The sequence below is a fragment of the Oncorhynchus mykiss genome, chromosome 13, assembly GCF_013265735.2.
Source record: "Oncorhynchus mykiss isolate Arlee chromosome 13, USDA_OmykA_1.1, whole genome shotgun sequence".
NCBI classification, from domain to species: domain Eukaryota; kingdom Metazoa; phylum Chordata; class Actinopteri; order Salmoniformes; family Salmonidae; genus Oncorhynchus; species Oncorhynchus mykiss.
Window position 1 is genome coordinate 55,026,475 of NC_048577.1, and position 13,485 is coordinate 55,039,959.

At 42.9% G+C, this 13,485-nt stretch overlaps 1 protein-coding gene across 2 annotated transcripts in view; it reads right to left on the reverse strand.

The window, feature by feature from the left end:
* Nucleotides 1–3,062: 3,062 nt before the first annotated feature.
* LOC110514491 (cytoplasmic phosphatidylinositol transfer protein 1-like) overlaps nt 3,063–13,485 on the reverse strand; it is a 129,653-nt gene continuing 119,230 nt past the window's right edge. For both annotated transcript variants that reach the window (XM_036941564.1, XM_036941563.1), the window contains 3 exons: nt 9,717–9,872; nt 8,336–8,399; nt 3,063–4,620 (listed from right to left, as the gene is read on the reverse strand). In XM_036941564.1, the coding sequence (XP_036797459.1) occupies nt 4,304–4,620; nt 8,336–8,399; nt 9,717–9,872 (537 nt within the window). In that variant the 3' untranslated portion in view covers nt 3,063–4,303. The remainder of the gene's footprint in view (nt 4,621–8,335; nt 8,400–9,716; nt 9,873–13,485) is intronic.

The window sequence follows — 13,485 nt, forward strand, 5'->3', positions numbered from 1 at the left end:
GCTTCCGGTTGCTTTACAGTGAGGTTTCAAAATAAAAGCCTCAACTCCAACGGTTAGTGGTTTCAGGGATCCTTGGGACGTCCCTACTGTAAACCCTAACCTTGGGAGCAGTTAGGCTTTTTTTTACAACCAAATCTCTCATTTTGAGAGTGGCCCAGCAGTGGCCCAGCAGTCTTATGCACTGCAGTGCGAGAGATGTCACTGCAGACCCTGGTTCAATCCCGGGCTGTGATTGGGAGACCTACAGGGCGGCACACAAGTGGCCCAGCGTCGTCTAGTTTGGCAGGGGTAGGCTGTCATTGTACATAACAATTTGCTCTTAATTGACTTGCCTAGTTCAATAAAGAATAAATACCTACTGTAACGACCCTGGCTTTAGAAGCGCGGATATAAGTCTTTATAAGAGCTGGACTTCGGGCTAGAAGGTTGAGGGTTCGAGACCTGCTCCCTGCCTGTTTCATTACATTGGTGTCAGAAGTGGGATCGGTCCTTGCATCCATGAACTTGAGTGTGCTTGGCCAGTGAGCGCGTTCCTATAAGATGTTGAGTCACAAGCTAAAACGAGGACGCGTTCTTTAAATGGAGGGAGTTGTGTAACAACCCTGGGTTTATATGCGCGGATATCCATGCTCCCACTTGAGCATGCTGCTCAGTCAATAGCACGCTGGACTTCGGGCTACAAGGTTGAGGGTTTGAGACCTGCTTCCTGCCTGTTTCAAAACAATACTTTATCTACCTCTGTCACTCCAGTATCCCTGCACATTGACCCTGTATATAGTATTCTTACTTACTTTCTCGTTTTTTTTTATTTATTGTGTTTTTGTTCTACATTGTTATTTTTGTATTATTCTTATTGATTACTGCATTATTGGGATTAGACCTGGCAAGAAAGGCATTTCACTGTACTTGTGCATTTGACATTAACACTTCATCAAATCAAATTGTATTAGTCACATGCGCCAAATACAACAGGTGTAGTAGACCTTACAGTGAAAAGTTTACTTACGAGCCTCTAACCAACAATGCAGTTAAAAAATATATGGATAAGAATAATAAATATAAGTAACAAATAATTAAAGAGCAGCAGTAAAATAACAATAGCAAGATTATATACAGGGGGGTACCAGTACAGAGTCAATTTGAAGGGGCACTGGTTTGTTGAGGTAATATGTACATGTAGGTAGAGTTATTAATGTAACAGTTTTCTTGATGAGAAGGAGAGTCGGACCAAAATGCAGCGTGTAGATTGCGATCCATGTTTTAATGAACAAACGTAAAACACGAATCAATACAAACACTACAAAAACAATAAACGTAACGAAAACCGAAACAGCCTATACTTGTGTAAAACTAACACAGAACAAGGACATCATGATACTAAGGACAATCACCCACAAACACACAGTGAAACCCAGGCTACCTAAATATGGTTCCCAATCAGAGACAATGACTAACACCTGCCTCTGATTGAGAACCATATCAGGCCAGACATAGAAATAGACAAACAAGACATCCAACATAGAATGCCCACCCAGTTCACGTCCTGACCAACACTAAAACAAGGAAAACACACACGAACGATGGTCAGAACGTGACAATTAAAGTGACTATTCATAGATGATAACAACAGAGAGTAGCAGCGGTGTAAAATAGGGGGAGGGACAATGCAAATATTCTAGGTAGCCATTTGATTAGATGTTCAGGAGTCTTATGGCTTGGGAGTAGATGCTGTTAAGAAGCCTCTTGGACCTAGACTTGGCGCTCCAGTATCGCTTGCCGTGCGGTAGCAGAGAGAACAGTCTATGACTAGCCTAGCTGGAGTCTTTGACAATTTTTAGGGCCTTCCTCTGACACTGCCTGGTATAGAGGTCCTGGATGGCAGGAAGCTTGGCCCCGGTGAGGTACTGGGCCGTTCGCAGTACCCTCTGTAGTGCCTTGCGGTCGGAGGCTGAGCAGTTGCCATACTAGGCAGTGATGCAACCAGTCAAGATGCTCTCGATGGTGCAGCTGTAGAGCCTTTTGAGGATCTGAGGACCCATGGCAAATCTTTTCAGTCTCCTGAGGGGGAATAGGTTTTGTCGTGCCCTCGTCACGACTTTCTTGGTGTGCTTGGACCATGTTAGTTTGTTGGTGATGTGGACGCCAAGGAACTTTACACTCTCATACCTCCTCGTCCTTGTTTTGCAGTACGGTGGCACCGAAAAAACATGAACAAATGCTCCAAAAACACCCAAATACATCCTTTTAGAAACAAAAACACTGTTAGTATAGCATGAAATTGTGTCATTCCGGACTTTATATTCCATTTATTGCGACTCGAGCTGCTTCCCCAATCCAGCTGTTCCATTCTCTGTGTAGCCTGCTGCTACAGGTAACTGTCAAAATACAGGAAACACCAACATAAAGTGTCTTAATAGGGTGTTGGGCCACCATGAGAACAGCTTCAATGCACCTCGGCATAGATTCTACAAGTGTCTGGAACTTCCTGTGTGGTAGCACCTGCTTTCAATATACTTTGTATTCCTCATTTACTCGTGTTTCTTTTGTTTTGGCAGTTCCATGTAGAATGGACAGAGAGGTATCACTCGAGTCTCAACGAAATGGAATATAACGTTGCAGAAGTAAAGAAATAACACCATTTAATGTGTACAACACGTGAAGACTTGCATTACTATACTTAAAGCTTTTCTGTTTCTAAAAGTGTTTTTCCCACCTTTGTTCATGTTGTTTCAGAGCCCCCATAGTGCACAACTAGGATAAGGAAATGAATCATTGGTTGGGGGTAAGTTTCTCAAAAACAAGTGAAATCACACAAAAAAGTGTCTGGACCCTTCCACAACATGCTATTTACATAAACAATGTAGGTTGGTTGTAAAAAAGCTACAGCAAGGACCCTACCCCAACGTACAATAAGCATCCAGTGACTGCAAGTCACAAGTTGACCCTACTAACCTAACCCATGTGTCACTTCAGTTTAATAAACTAAACAAGAAACTGATGAACTACAGATATCACAATTCCCCCACGTATTGTCATTTCGTTTATATGAATGACACCAGATGTTTGAGCAATATTTAATTTATTGATTTGATATAAAACACAACAACAACATGATTGCAAATTCATGACTTAAATCATCCCTAAAAGCCAAATCACAACATTGATCAGATGTTTTGTCCTTGTCGTAGTCTGTAACAAGCAAAGGAAAAGCCCCATACCGTATAGAAGACAGACATTTCAAAAGGTACATTTTCTCCCCAGTTTAAAAGAAAAGCAGAGGCTGGATATTCAGACCATGCATTTTTCTATATGTCTTTAAAAGGGCACCGTGGCCAACAAAACCATACCAACAGAACTCAGATTCAGAAAGAGAACGCCTCCACTTTAGAGCTCTACACAGACCTCTTTCTCTCTCTCCAATGCAGAGATTACAGCAATTCCATAGCATTGAAAGACATCAATGAATTCAGCATTTTACAATAGATAATTCTTAAATATACATATTTACAAAACAAAACACAAGATAAAATAACACTCTCCTGAAATCCACCGTTTTTCTCTGTTCACAGCGACCTACAACAAACCATGAATAACAACCAACACACAATTACATCTGAAATTACATGGTGTCAATTTCCAACCAATAAGAGGGCTTGACTGCAAGGAGAGAGGAGGAAATGAGTTTGATCATCCCACACATTTATATCCATATGAAGAAAGATTGAGTGTGCTGATTGAAGAGTCTATTTATCAGATCTCTGTGTATCTAGGTAACAAACCCTGAGATACAGTATCAACTGAGATGAAAGAGGACTGAGACACTGAAGAGAAGCAAAGTATTCAGAGGAATGTGAACTAAATTAAATCAGACTATAATTGACCTCCACATGAGCTTTCTGGCTGGTAGATGGTGCTGGTTGCTGTGTTTTGATGGGACCAATGGAGAGGTTCAAGAGGTTTTTAAAAGACACTCAGTGTGTGTGTGTGTGTGTGTGTGTGTGTATGTGAGTGAGTGTGTGTTTGCGCGTACATGTATTTGGTGTGTGCCTTGAGACTCCTCTCCAAGTGTTGCGTGGTGATCAGACTGACTCTCTCTCTGCAAAAGCAGACCAAGACACAGTTAGTTGGTGACAGTAGCTGGCTTCAGGGTGATACCAGCAACTGTCTGTGGAGAGGCGTTTACCACACCACCAAGTTACAGGAGGTCTGTGAACAACACTCCCTTTTACATAAGTTGTCTAGGGGACAAAATGGCCACTCCCTGAATGTAGATAGGTGTATACCACACCTATGGGTCCCCCTCTCATTCAGGCTGGGGGTTAGGGGTTGAGCCCCAGGAGAAGATGCTAGCCAGCCTGAAGCCTGAGTCCCTGCGATTGGGGTCGGGGAGGGTCAAGGTCTCTGGGGCTGACTTCTTTCTGGGTCGGTCCTTGGGCACGGAGAGGTACTCTGGAGGCTCCGTGGAGAGGGGGGTGGAGGGGGCACTGGAGGGCCCGTTGCGGGCCACTGAGGCCAAGGGGGTCTCGGTGATGGAGATGGATGGGGGGAAGGGGCCGATCTTACGGTTGGTGGCCTCCTGGGTGGCCCGCTCGTACTCTCTCACCTCGTCCATGGTCATTTCTTCAGGGGGCGAGAGAGAGGGATATAATTTCAACCCCATGACATCTACTGTATGTCTTAGCATTGTAGTGTAATAACACAATTACATTATACAGTAAATACGTATCTGACTTCACCTGTTGCATTTAAAAGAGCTTCCATTTCAAAGGCTCTTGGAGATGAATACAAGCAATACATGAAAGGATGTTCCCTGCTCTGAACACAAATCTGAATTCATAATCAGTTGTGTGTGTTCCAAAGGAGACACAGTAACACAGTCATCCTCCTCGCTCACAAGTGTATGTGTGTGTGTGTGTGTGTGTGTGTGTGTGTGTGTGTGTGTGTGTGTGTACATTAATGAGTGTGTCAAATAAAATCAAATTCATCACATGTATTGTAAAAAACATGTGTAGACTAACAGTGAAATGCTAACAGTGACTTGCTCACTTGTGTGTGTGTGTGTGTGTGTTTGGGTCCGTACACGTGTTCTGTGCTGTTCCGGTAGGACAAACAAAGCATGAAGTTTGATTCAGTCATTGACAATGCATGAACGTTTGAGTCCGTTTGAATGGATGACATGAAATGAGTCAGAGAGGAAGAGGGAGCTGAGTCACCAGCAGACAGAGAAACAGTGAAGGAAGAGTGAAGACATACGGCTGGCTGTCACAAGGCTCTCTACCATGTCCAGTGATGGCGGTGGGTGGCAGGTGAGTTTATGCTGTGGTATGCTGTGGTTGTTGGACATGGCCAACTCTAATGCATGTGTTTCTGGTACTCCTGCACATCATCCCAAGTTATATCTGTGGAGATGTTCCAGACCACCACCACGCCACCTGCTAGATAGCTAGGGCACTTGGTGCAGGAGGAGCAAGGTCTTGTGGGAAGGGTCGGCAAGAGGTCAGGTGGTCACAACCATAAAGAGCTGAGGAAGTTGGCGTAGTCTGCGGGTAGTTAACCATTAGTGACAAACACTTGCACTTTCAATTGAGATTCTCATTTGAGAAGTATTTAAATCAAAGACTTTACCTGGCTCTGGGAAACCAGTCCCTTGGTGAGATAGAGTATGTACTGGGCAGGTATGGATATAGGTTAAAGGCCCAATGCAAACATTTTTTATCTTAATATCAAATCATTTTGGGGTAACAATTAAGTACCTTACTGTGATTGAGTTCAATTAAAATGGTCAAATAAAAACAAACATTGTATCTTAGCAAAGAACAATTTCTCAAGCAATAATGTTTATAGGACTGTCTGGGAGTGGTCTGAGATGGGAGAAAAAACAGCTGTTATTGGCAGAGAGGTTTGGAACTCTCTTTCTTATCAGTCTATGAACTAATTTACCACCTGGTGATGTGACATTTTAGATAGCTCTTACAAAAGGGAATCATTTTAGATAGCTCCAACACTAAAAGGGAATTATCATAATGTTCAGAATTTAACAGTATTATTTCAACCTCATACACTCTTGGAAAAAAAGATGCTATATAAAACCTTACAGGGTTCTTCGGCTGTCTGCATAGGAGAACCCTTTGAAGAACCCTTTTGGGTTGCAGGTAAAACTCTTTTGGTTCCTTTCTACATGTAAACAAAAATGGTTCTATCTAGAACCAAAACAGGTTGTACCTGGAACCAAAAAGGGTTCTCCTATGGGGACAACTGAAGAACCCTTTTGGAACCATTTTTTTGTAAGAGTGTAGTGTGAAAATAAATATAAAACACAAAAAATCACATTTTTGACTGCACTGGGCCTTTAATGTGAAGTGGAGCAGCACATTAGTGGGTGGACACAGGGTGGTTTGATATAGTGGTGGTTTATGGTATAAGATACACGCTCTCGGGAATATTATTAGACAAGCCTTAGTAATGTAGGCTGTGGAAAACCACAATGCAAGGATGGAGGGAAGGACCACTGCTGTACAGCAGGGCCGTGTTCGTTTAGGGCACACAACGTTTGTAAATTGTTTGCAACAGAAAATCAAAACGTGTTTTTCTTATTGGACAGGTAGTCCCTTTGATTCAGTTGATTTTCTTCTGTTTGGTGCTAAATTAATATGACCCAGATGATATACAGCCCACAGGAGGTTGGTGCCACCTTAATTGGGGAGTACAGGCTCGTGGTAATGACTGAAGTAGAATTGGTGGTATTGTATCAAATGTGTTTGATGCATTCCATTCACTCCGTTCCAGCCACTATTATGAGCCGTCCTCCCCTCAGTGGCCTCCAGTGATACAGCCACTTTCACTGAATCTCCCACAGCTCTTGGAGGAAGGGGAACAATGCAATCTAGATTGACCTAAGGCTAGAGTGTATCTACTGTGCTAATTATGTACTGTATACTAGTTCATGTTGTATGTGAATAGGGATAAAGAGCAGGCTCGTGTGGTCTTAAATGTTCCTCTATCGTTAAAGCCAGGCTCCGTAAGTCCCAAATAAAATAGCTACTGACTCTTGGCATACTGCCACATTCTCTCATCTTCTTACCCATACAGTACTGAGTCAAGTGCTCTCTGTACCTGTGTGCACACTCTCTGAATCATTATCTTGCAGTGGATACATCTCAAGTGGGAGCTTCTCTGATGAAGGTCAGCGAGAAAGCGTATTGGTTGTGAGAAATGGGCTTTATATATTTAAATGAACCTTTATGTAACTAGGCAAGCCAGTTAAGAACACATTCTTATTTACATTGACGGGGACTGGGGCCTGGGATTAAAAATAACATTTATAAATACTGAATCAATCAATAATTCATCATTATTGTTATAATTAAGAATGTTTATCTTCCTTCTCCATGACAATCGTGATGCGTCAGCTTTTCAAAAACACAAAGTTAAGTACATAATCCAAAATGTACAAAAGAGTGGTCTGGCCTATCAATTGTCTTTTTTCCTCAAATAAAAGGCTGCTAACAAATGTAACAACAGGGTGAGAAGTGTAGTTTCAGTCAGATCTGCATTTAAATACTGTTAGAAATGATTTGAAATAGTGAAGCTGTGGTTGACTGAGCTGGCCTGTTGCATTGGAACTAATAAAAAAGTATTGGAAATACAAACCCCGCCCACCTGGCCCTCCAGGCAGGTTAAAGCAAACGCTTAAGCTATTTGAAATACTGTAGTGTTGAACTCAGGTCTTGTTGCAGTGTACCTTGTGTTTGACCAACCTGGCCACACAGATCCATTTTATAAGCCGTTTGCTCATGTTGAAACAGTGAAGCAAATCAATGAAACACTGAAGTCATGTTTAGACAAGAAATTCTCAGACTAAAAACCTCATATAAAATAATGGTTATTAACACAAATCAATGCTTGTATAGATGAGTTACTGACATTTTGAGATAGCTTTCAGGAAACAGTCAAATGAACACAAACTCAAATATACAGATAATAGATAGTAGCAGTGCTTGGTGCCGTGGCCAAGGTCCTACATTAGGCAGAGCGAAGATCATGGTCACATAGAAGTAGATAGTAGTTATGCGCCAGAGGCTGGTCTAGCAGGTAACTGGGCCACTGCAGCACATACACGTCACCCCTCAGTGTGGGTAAGAATCCTGGCCCTAGCACTAGTCTGCATCTCCCTCCCTCTCCATCTCCTTACTCACTAAAATACAAATACTATGAAATATACATTTTAAAAATGTAATAATAATAATAATATATATATACACACAGTATAAAGAAGCTAGCTCACATCTGAGCATACATGTCAACTAACTGGGACAGAGACAAGATGCAAACTCACCAATCCACTCATCCACCCATGCAAAGGCTTGTCTGTGTCCTAGGAGCAGGACGTCACGGATAACCTGAGGATGGAGAGAGAAGGACAAGGAAGGTAAAGAGGGAGAGTGAGAAAGAAAGGGAGGGAGGGAGGGAGGGAGGGAGGGAGGGAGGGAGGGAGGGAGGGAGGGAGGGAGGGAGGGAGGGAGGGAGGGAGGGAGGGAGGGAGCAAGAAAGAAGGGTGGACAGGAAAGGAGGTTAGAAGACTTAGTGAGAGGACAGGTGAGTCAGAGAGGAAAGGAAGCTAGAAGACTTAGGGAAAGGACAGGTGAGTCAGAGAGGAAAGGAAGCTAGAATACTTAGTGAGAGGACAGGTGAGTCAGAGAGGAAAGGAGGTTAGAAGACTTAGTGAGAGGACAGGTGAGTAAGAGAGGAAAGGAAGCTAGAAGACTTAGTGAGAGGACAGGTGAGTCAGAGAGGAAAGGAAGCTAGAAGACTTAGGGAAAGGACAGGTGAGTCAGAGAGGAAAGGAAGCTAGAATACTTAGTGAGAGGACAGGTGAGTCAGAGAGGAAAGGAGGTTAGAAGACTTAGTGAGAGGACAGGTGAGTCAGAGAGGAAAGGAAGCTAGAAGACTTAGTGAGAGGACAGGTGAGTCAGAGAGGAAAGGAAGTTAGAAGACTAAGTGAGAGGACAGGTGAGTCAGAGAGGAAAGGAAGCTAGAAGACTTAGTGAGAGGACAGGTAAGTCAGAGAGGAAAGGAAGTTAGAAGACTTAGTGAGAGGACAGGTGAGTCAGAGAGGAAAGGAAGCTAGAAGACTTAGGGAAAGGCCAGGTGAGTCAGAGAGGAAAGGAAGCTAGAAGACTTAGTGAGAGGACAGGTGAGTCAGAGAGGAAAGGAAGCTAGAAGACTTAGGGAAAGGACATGTGAGTGAGAGAGGAAAGGAAGCTAGAAGACTTAGTGAGAGGACAGGTGAGTCAGAGAGGAAAGGAGGTTAGAATACTTAGTGAGAGGACAGGTGAGTCAGAGAGGAAAGGAAGCTAGAAGACATAGTGAGAGGACAGGTGAGTCAGAGAGGAAAGGAAGCTAGAAGACTTAGTGAGAGGACAGGTGAGTCAGAGAGGAAAGGAGGTTAGAAGACTTAGTGAGTCAGAGAGGATGAGTCAGAGAGGATGAACTTTTGAGAGTTGTTCTCTGTCTTTCTTTCACTCCTCCACCAGTTAATGTTAGCCATGTGTGTCCCTGTATGAGTAATGCTGTGTGTGTGATGTTAGGGAAAGAGACCCTTAGGCAAGGAGAGGGACAGCTCAGAGGGGGAACAGGGGTATAGGTAGGGGTGGAGGGGGCTATATTGAATTGTGTGTGTGAATACAGAAATGGTGGGTGGACATAACTGGACTGACCTTGTGTACAAACTGCTCCACCCGTGTCTGAAGACCCCACACCTCGAACTTGACTGTCACCAATTTGTAGGAGCACATGATGGGTTCCTGGTTGTCGATCCAGCCCTCCTGCAGAACACCCCGGTCTGTCTTCTCTGATTTAAAGTACCGCAAGTCCTACAGGGAACCATGGAAACACAGTATGGACAGTATTAAAGCTACAGACCGGGATTGGTACATCCAATGTTGGACATCTTTTGACATAGTGACATTGAAGAATATAACTTTCACATACCTCATGAGCTTAGTGCCACTGTCTCACCAATTCCTGACCCAATGAGTTTTGCAGTAAACATTCTGACAAGTATGAATGAACCATGTTTCTTTGTCCAGCAGTCCAGCAGAATGGATGGTAGGTACCAGGTGGGTACAAGTCTCATGGAGAGCTCAGCCTGGAGCAGCCCGCTGGGGGGGGTTCTCATTACAAACAGTACCCATTACGCATTAATTAATCACACTTCCCTGGGGACTGTAATGCTCATTAGCAAGGTCAGGTGTCTCACTGTTGGGATGGTGAGAAGGGATGCGTCTCACACGCACGCACACAGAAACACACACACACACGCTGTTTTACAGGAGGAGAAACCTGGAGGCACTCTGTGTGATTGCAGATGAGACGCGTTATAACGTTTGGTTAGGTTGAGTCAGAGGTGAGTGTGTGTGTGTGTGTGTGGGGGGGGGGGGGGGGTGCTTCTTGATCATGTGACCTTACCAGGTCGAGAACTCTGGGACAAGATGGTATACAGTTACGAACAGAATTGACTTTATGTAGCAGGTTAAGAGAACTTACGCAGCAGGATAGGATAATTAACCTAGCAGGTTAGGAGAACATACACAGCAGGATAGGATAATTAACCTAGCAGGTTAGGAGAACATACACAGCAGGATACGATAATTAACCTAGCAGGTTAGGAGAACTTACACAGCAGGATACGATAATTAACCTAGCAGGTTAGGAGAATTTACACAGCAGGATAGGATAATTAACCTATCAGGTTAGGATAACTTACACAGCAGGATACGATAATTAACCTAACAGGTTAAGAGAACTTACACAGCAGGATACGATAATTAACCTAGCAGGTTAGGAGAATTTACGCAGCAGGATACAATAATTAATCCAGATAGGTTAGGAGAACTTAAGTAGCAGGATAGGACAATTGTCACGCCCTGACCTTAGAAATCCCTGTTTATTCTCTATATTTTGGTTAGGTCAGGGTGTGACTAGGGTGGGTACTCTAGTTTTTGTACATCTATGTTTTCTTTTTCTTTGCTGGCCTAGTATGGTTCCCAATCAGAGGCAGCTGTCTATCGTTGTCTCTGGTTGGGGATCATACTTAGGCAGCCCTTTTTCCCACCTTCAGTTGTGGGATCTTGTCTTTGTTTGTTGCATGGGTTGCACTCCTAAGCTTTTCGATCGTTGTATTGTTTATTGGTTTATTTTTCTGGTTCACATTTTAATAAAATATGATGAACTCAAATCACGCTGCGCCTTGGTCTCTACCCTTAACAATGAACGTTACAACAATTAACCTAGCAGGTTAGGAGAACTTACGGAGGAGGATAGGACAATTAACCTAGCAGGTTAGGAGAACTTACGGAGGAGGATAGGACAATTAACCTAGCAGGTTAGGAGAATTTACGGAGGAGGATAGGACAATTAACCTAGCAGGTTAGGAGAACTTACGGAGGAGGATAGGACAATTAACCTAGCAGGTTAGGAGAACTTACGGAGGAGGATAGGACAATTAACCTAGCAGGTTAGGAGAACTTAAGGAGGAGGATAGGACAATTAACCTAGCAGGTTAGGAGAACTTACGGAGCAGGATAGGACAATTAACCTAGCAGGTTAGGAGAATTTATGGAGCAGGATACATTAATTAACCTAGCAGGTTAGGAGAACTTACGGAGCAGGATAGGACAATTAACCTTGCAGGTTAGGAGAACTTACGGAACAGGATAGGACAATTAACCTATCAGGTTAGGATAATTTATGGAGCAGGATAGGATAATAACCTAGCGGGTTAGGAGCATTAGGTTAAGGTTAGGACAATGGTTAGGCTTAGGGTTAGTTGAAATGCTACAATTCTCCCCCAAACCACCAACAAATTTACATTTTGACGATTTATGTGTCACTTTCGGCTTTAGAAGCTTCTGATAGGTTAATTGACATAATTTGAGTCAATTGGAGGTGTGCCTGTGGATGTATTGAAAGGCCTACCTTCAAAATCAGTGCCTCTTTGCTTGACATCATGGGAAAATCAAAAGAAATCAATCAAGAACTCAGAAAAAAGTTGTAGACCCCCACAAGTCTGGTTCATCCTTGGGAGCAATTTCCAAACACCTGACGGTACCACGTTCATCTGTACAAACAACAGTACGCAAGTATAAACACCATGGGACCACGCAGCCGTCATACCGCTCAGGAAGGAGACGCGTTGTCTCCTAGAGATGAACGTACTTTGGTGCCAAAAGTGCAAATCAATCCCAGAACAGCAGCAAAGGACCTTGTGAAGATGCTGGAGGACACAGGTACAAAAGTAGCTATATCCACAGTATAACAAGTCCTATATCGACATAACCTGAAAGGCAGCTCAGCAAGAAAGAAGCAACTGCTCCAAAACCGCCATAAAAAAAGCCAGACTACGGTTTGCAACTGAACATGGGGACAAAGATTGTACTTTTTGGAGAAATGTCCTCTGGTCTGATGAAACAAAAATAGAAGAACACCATCCCAACCGTGAAGCATGGGGGTGGCAGCATCATGTTGTTGGAGTGCTTTGCTGCAGGAGGGACTGATGCACTTCACAAAATAGATGTCATCTTGAGAAAGGAAAATTATGTGGATATATTGAAGCAACATCTCAAGACATCAGTCAAGAAGTTAAAGCTTGGTCGCAAATGGGTCTTCCAAATGGACAATGACCCCAAGCATACTTCCAAAGTTGTGGCAAAATGGCTTAAGGACAACAAAGTCAAGGTATTGGAGTGGCCATCACAAAGCCCTGAACTCAATCCTATGTAAGATTTGTGAGCAGAACTGAAAAAGCGTGTGCGGGCAAAAGGCCTATAAACCTGACTCAGTTACACCCGCTCTGCCAGGAGGAATGGGCCAAAATTCACCATTCACCATAACTTATTGTGGGAAGCTTGTGGAAGGCTACCTGAAACGTTTGACCCAGGTTAAACAATTTAAAGGCAATGTTACGAAATACTAATGGAGTGTATGTAAACTTCTGACCCACTGGGAATGTGATGAAATAAATAATTCTCTCTACTATTATTCTGACATTTCACATTCTTAAAATCAAATGATGATCCTATCTGACTTAAGACAGGGAATTTTTATTAGGATTAAATGTCATTGTGAAAAACTGAGTTTAAATGTATTTGGCTAAGGTGTATGTAAGCTTCCGACTTCAACTGTATATCATTGTTCTGGTATAATGTGAATTTGGGTTGCAAAATTCCAGCAACTTTCACAAAATTCCCAGGTTTCTGTAAATCCTGGTTGGAATATTCCAATTTATTTGTTTATTCCCTCCTGATTCCAGGAATATTCCAACCAGGATTTCTGGAAAATTTGGGGAAATTTACCAGAATTTCGCAGCCCTAGCTTAATGTAATAGTATGACCATTTGTCAAAATCATCTCTTTGTACTTACATTTGAACAATGACAGGTGAAACGTTACTGCAGTTGGCAACATATAAGACTAAGTCTATGCTCTC